This window comes from Macaca mulatta, chromosome 2 (assembly GCF_049350105.2).
Source record: "Macaca mulatta isolate MMU2019108-1 chromosome 2, T2T-MMU8v2.0, whole genome shotgun sequence".
Classification (NCBI taxonomy): domain Eukaryota; kingdom Metazoa; phylum Chordata; class Mammalia; order Primates; family Cercopithecidae; genus Macaca; species Macaca mulatta.
Genome location: NC_133407.1, coordinates 35,632,148 through 35,638,147, shown reverse-complemented (window position 1 = coordinate 35,638,147; position 6,000 = coordinate 35,632,148). Strand labels below are relative to the sequence as shown.

The following is a 6,000-nucleotide window of genomic DNA, read 5'->3' as shown; positions in this document are numbered from 1 at the left end:
TCCTCATTCCTAGACGCTCTGTCTACAAGGCTGACACCCTATTAGGTGTTTACATCTATTATTCCTGATCTCCCGAATATCCCCACAAGGGAGACATTAATGACCCCCACTTATTGGTGACAGCTCCAAGGTCACTTGGTGAAGGCCAGAACCACAGTCCAGGTGGCCCCAACTTGGTCCATACCGGCTCCAGGATACCTTACTTCTGTTCTCCTGCCCTGATTTAAACAGACCAGGTGACACAAGATAATGGGTAAAACACTGAATTCAACCAAAATCCACACAAACATTTGGGGTTAATATGAGGATGGAATCAACACCTTGGGCATCCAGGAGTGATTCTGATATAACCTGGATACTCAAAACTTAACATGTACTCAAAAAAAAAAAATAAAAACAACACAAGAAAAACAAAAACAAAACTGGAAACGCTCCGAGGAGCCAGGCAGTCACCCAGTTCTAACTTAGTGCCCATTCCAAGTTTTGGTGTGTGCTGTGGGCCAGCCTTGGGGGTCTGCCTCCCCAGCTTCAGGACAGGCTGTCAGTTGTTTCTGAAGGTGCTTGAGTTGAATTTATACCAAGTCCCATCAAGGCTCAGGTGGCTCTGGCTCCAACCAGCCCTTTGTCCTACTAATCTATGAGCAAACTCTCTTCTTCTTTGTTACTGGTGCTTCAGCCAACACTATGTATTAGTCTGCTTGGACTGTCATAACAACATACCATAGACCGGTGGCTTAAACAACAAATTTATTTTTCACAGTTCTGGAGGCTGGGAAGTTTAAGATCAATGTGCCAGCAAGTTAGGTTTCATTCTGAGGCCTCTTCTCTTGGCTTGTACTTGGCTCCCAGTGTGCTCATGTGACCTCTTGATGCAGAATGTCAGGTGTCAGGGGAGAGGTACCGGTGGGCTCTCTGGTGTCTAAGGTATTATCCCTATTATGAGGGCTCCACCTTCATGACCTCATCTAACACTAATTACCTCCCTGAGGCCCCATCTCCAAATACCACTGGGGGTTAGGGCCTCACCCTATGAATTTTGGGGGAAGATACAACCATTTACTCCCAAACAACTAGCTTCCCTGAAGTCCTTGTCCTCCTCTGTCCCATCACAAAAGTGGCATGAGCACACATGTGACCGTGAAACTATATATTGTAAAAGGAGTTCAGTCATTTAAAAGAACACCTGATTAATAACTCATTGGACAGCACATCCATCCAACTCCTCATAACCACTGGTTTTTATCTTATTTCAAGGGGACTGATTTTGATTTTTTTTTCTCATAATACCCCTATTTAATTCTCGTAACACCCCTTTGAGGAATGGGCTCAGAATTAACCTTATTTTGTAGATAAGGAAACAAAGTCTGCCTTCCTTGGTCACACTGCTGCTGGCCAGTAAAAGGAGGGCCATGCATTCCCAGAAACTCAAGTAGGCAGTTAAATTCCTAGTCAGAGGAGGTTGCGAGAAAGTTTATCTGCAATATTTTTTCCAAGTGCTCTTCCCAAAATCCTAATAAAGCTTATTTACACAATTTTCATATAATGAACAATTTCAGCATGAGAAGGATTGCTGAAGTTCTAGACTGAAAGGGATTCTTGAGCTGAGCATCTGGAGGTGATCCTCGGTGGATGGACGAGGGTCCAGCATGGTCTCTTGCCCATTTCCAGTTTCTGCCTCTGCACTGCTCCTTAGATGGACTGTGGGTTACTAGGGTGTATCTCTGAGTTTTGCTACCTCTAAACAGCCCCTCCCTCAACAAACATACCAAAGTGATCACTCCACACTGCTGTTTAAAACACAGATCTCATTCCCGAATCACTATTAGGTTTGATGTTAATGTGTCAGCCCGGCACTTTGGACACCGTCCAGCTGGCTCCTCCCTGGGTCTCAGGCTGGGTTCTCTCTGGATCCTTATCCCCCAGCCATACCAGACAACCCCCACCCCTCCAGGTGTCCTATATACACTTTCCTGTTACCCTGCTCAAGCTGTCTCACTTTTGTATCTCAGGACTGGAGCAAACGACTTCATACTTAAATCTCAGATAAAGCCCCCACCCTCAAAGATCAAAACTCAACTTTCCCCATCACAGACACTTGCCTGACATTGCTGTCGTCTTAATGGCTCAGGATACACACCTCAGTGTCACATTAAGAGTTTTGATTTCTTACTCTGTTACTTACTAGTTGTGTGACTTTTAGTAAGCTGCTTTACTTATCTGAACCTCATGGTCTTCACCTGGAAGATGGGAATTATATCAGTACCAGGCCCATAGGTTTGTTCTGAGGATTAACTGGCCCACAGGTTTGTTCTGAGGATAAAATGAGGTTATACAATACTTTGCAGACAGTAAATATTCAGTAAAGGTGAACTATTATTGACATCTAAACATCAATGATTGCAGACTACTTTAATGGGTCTTTATTGTATTCACAATACTTATATTCTTAGTATTTAAAAGAAAAAATTGTTATGTTGATTTATGCTCTCCTAAATACCTAATCACAATTTAGCTGTTATAATTTCTTTCAGTGAACATTTTTATGGCCATCTATTGTCTAGAAACTAAAACCCTAGTTACATATTAAAATACTTGCATTAACATATTATTCCATAATCTGTGAGAGATGATAAACTTCATGCAAAAGTTTGCATTAGTGATTTGGAATAGGAGTAAGTTTCCATTTTGGCTGTTCTTACACATCAACTGTGGAATAAACTCGGTTCTTGCTTTGAAAGGAAACTTGGAAGTGTGGGTATTTCCCCATTCTTTAAGAATTGTTTGTTTATATTCTCCATGTTTATATTTTCTTGTAATTTGTGGTCACACTAGAAAATCTATGTGCTGAGACTTGCTATTTGAAAAATCTTCTGGCTATTTAATTTTCTCTTCTTAAAAACAGAATTAATATCACACATTATTAACAGCCTGACCCATTCCTGAGTGTTGTATGAAAAATAAATGAGATGCTGTGTCTGGAGACTTAGATGTGGCTGCAATATTAAAGTTAGGAATGGTTACGAATGTAAGATAAGTCTGTTTAATACTTCATCTGTCTTAGAAATAAAGATATATGAGGTCTTCAAAGGGAAAGATTAAACTAGAACAAATATATCTCATTAACAAAGCAGTCAATTCCCTTTATTTTTAAAATTTTATGTACACATATGAATGATCTGTATAATGTACATTCAATATAGAAAGCTTTATATATTTGATAGTGTATAGAACATTTCACAATTACACTAATCTCTTACATAACATCTTGACATCCATTTTTAAATTTTTTTGCACAAGCTCCTCTTCATTCAATTTGGTAAAGCCAGTTATACATACTAAGGTGTACTGTGAGCTTTCAGAAGTTAATGATTGAGGATGCCAGTGAGGAGTGCTGGGACAAAACCTAATAGTCTTGGACGGTGGGGGGAGGATGGCCACGCAGACTTGATGCAGGAGAGGGAAATATTCTTTCCTGGGGAAAAGTGACTTAGCCCAATTTTTGTTGACTGTAGCTCAACCCTACAGTCATGCTAATTCAAAAAAAAAAATTACAAAAACTAGGAAGAAAGTTTTGTCTTTTTGATTCACAGTTTTGTAAACAGATATAAAGGAACAAATGTGCTTACATACACCAAGAAAAAAAAATTCTTGTGTACCCACTTAGGTTGATCCACAGAGTGCTTTCTTATAATGTGATACAATTAGAATCACTGACTTTTTTCCTAAAAATATATTTATAGAAAAAGGAGTAACACTGTCATGAAACCAGGAGAAAGGCAGTAAGAGTTTGCTTCAACGTATCAGCTGGAGGAATGTGGACTCGGCACTGGCCTTTCAGCGTTTATTGTCTGTTGTGAATATTTCAAGTCTGATAGCCAAGGTCGCCTGCCTCATGGTCTACGGGAGGTGGCAGGTTAGACATGACCGACGTGGATGTACCTGCAGTAAGGTAGCCAGCAACTCCAGGTCCTGCAAGAGAGAAAGGAAAACACACACCTCTAGAGAGCAGAGTCAAGTGAAAACACTGACCTTTATAAAAATGTCAGAGCCTGTTCAGGCTCTCCATCACACAAAACTCATCATCTATTTCAATTACCTAAATGTGTATCCATACCTTAATCAACAGCTACATAGTACCATTTTCATGTTTGCCTGTACTATAGACTAGAAATCATTTCAAAATGTATGCTGGACAGTAACACTGGTGTGGAAATACGGAAAAAATTTTCCTTCTTACATTTGGGAATCTTTCATTTTCAATCTTTCAAAAAATTCCGAGCACTGAAAAGAATTATGTCGAATGGACAAAAATGGAAACAGACAAAAGAAACTACACTCAGCCCATCCAAAAGTCATATGTGACAAAATTCAACATAAACACTTCTGTCAACACTCAAACTAACCTATTTTCATTTGGTGCAAAGAAATGCTATTATAACAAGTAACACCAAATGAACAAGGGTTGCTACACCAAAGACTCTGAGAAAGAAAAGGAAGGCTCTGGACATCCATCTATCATAGGTTAAAACAAGAATGCTACGTGAAAGGGTATTGATATTTTAGTCATATTTCTCCCTTGATTCTGTTTCTGTTGCACGAAAATGCTATATATGCCAGCATTTACCATATGTCCTATGGGCATATTAATGGCTTTAGCCCTCTAGAGTTTATTTTAAACATTGCATAAACATTTAATTACATCTCAGAAGCACTGTACAAACTAACAAGTACTTGGAAGGGACACTGTAGCGTAATACTGCATACTGAGCAATAGTTTTAGCTGAAATTGTAGGAAACAAGGCAAACAACTAAGGAACATTGAAGGGTTAGGACTAGAAAGGCAGTGGGAGTGGCATGCATTTAGCAAAACGTTTCTCTACCTGCTTCAGAGAGCTACACAGAAGTTAGCAAGCTGCCTGGCAGAGCGGATCTAAAGCCCGCTCCTGAGGTGAAGGGGGCTGCTGCCAGTTAGAAGGGAAGGAGAGACACCTGAGGGGAAAAAAGAAATATAAGCAGCAAGGGAAGTTGTGAGGAAGCGCAAACAGCAGAGTAGTTTGATGAAGGTAGAAACAGGGATTGGTGGAGGACAAAAGGCCACCATTCAGATTCATCTTGTTTTTGACCTTAAAAGTATTGGTACTATGGATGTGAAATGGCTTGCACAGATACACGGGCAGAGATGACTCAGCCTGTGTGAGCTGTAACTGAAGCCAACCAGAGTGCCCAGGTACTTGGAATGCTGTACTTATAAAAACCTTGTACTTGTAGAGCTTACAAAAAATATTTCCCCTTTTTAAGGTACTGTGGGAGCCTGCATCTATCAACTCCTGCCTTGAGCCAATCAGGATGCCAGGCCTTTCACCATCTGCTCAGGAAAAAGGCCAGCAGGTCAACAAAGACCCTCTAACAACACAGTTCAGAGCTGCAGCAGCACCCTGTGATCATTTCCCACCACCTGTCACTCTCTGAACTTTAGGCTGCAGCACCATTACTGCAAAACCATCCAGTAGGTCTCATCAAAGATGTAACCCTTAACAGTAAGACCTCAAACACTCCAGACTGTGTGGTTTCTGAGCAATTCTGACTGTGGGCTCAACTTGGTTCCCATCAAAATAGTAGGTTATGAGACCAAACCACGAATGCTACATCTAGAAAGTGGATTAATGATGCAGTTCTCAAACTGTGTGCTGAGGCACCCTGGGGCATTGCTGGGTATTTATTTATTCCCTTCACGTGTGTGTGTGTGTGTGTGTGTGTGTGGGTGGGTATTTAACAGATGGCAGTCTATGTTGCCTTGAACTCCTGGGCATTGCTGGGTATTTATTTATTCCCTTCACGTGTGTGTGTGTGTGTGTGTGTATTTAACAGATGGCAGTCTATGTTGCCTTGAACTCCTGGGCTCAAGCAACTCCCTTAAGAGCCCCCCTTATCCAGGCCTCCAACTCCTAGGCTCAAGTGATCTTCCCAACCCAGCCGACTGAGTAGCTGGACTCGGCCTGT

The 6,000-nt window shown here is 41.0% G+C and overlaps 1 protein-coding gene across 1 annotated transcript in view; it reads right to left on the bottom strand.

The window, feature by feature from the left end:
- Nucleotides 1-3,114: 3,114 nt before the first annotated feature.
- The window catches only part of DNAJC13 (DnaJ heat shock protein family (Hsp40) member C13), a 121,165-nt gene continuing 118,279 nt past the window's right edge, over nucleotides 3,115-6,000 (bottom strand). The window contains exon 56 of the mRNA XM_001115526.5: nucleotides 3,115-3,969. Within this exon, the coding sequence (XP_001115526.2) occupies nucleotides 3,863-3,969 (107 nt within the window). The 3' untranslated portion in view covers nucleotides 3,115-3,862. The remainder of the gene's footprint in view (nucleotides 3,970-6,000) is intronic.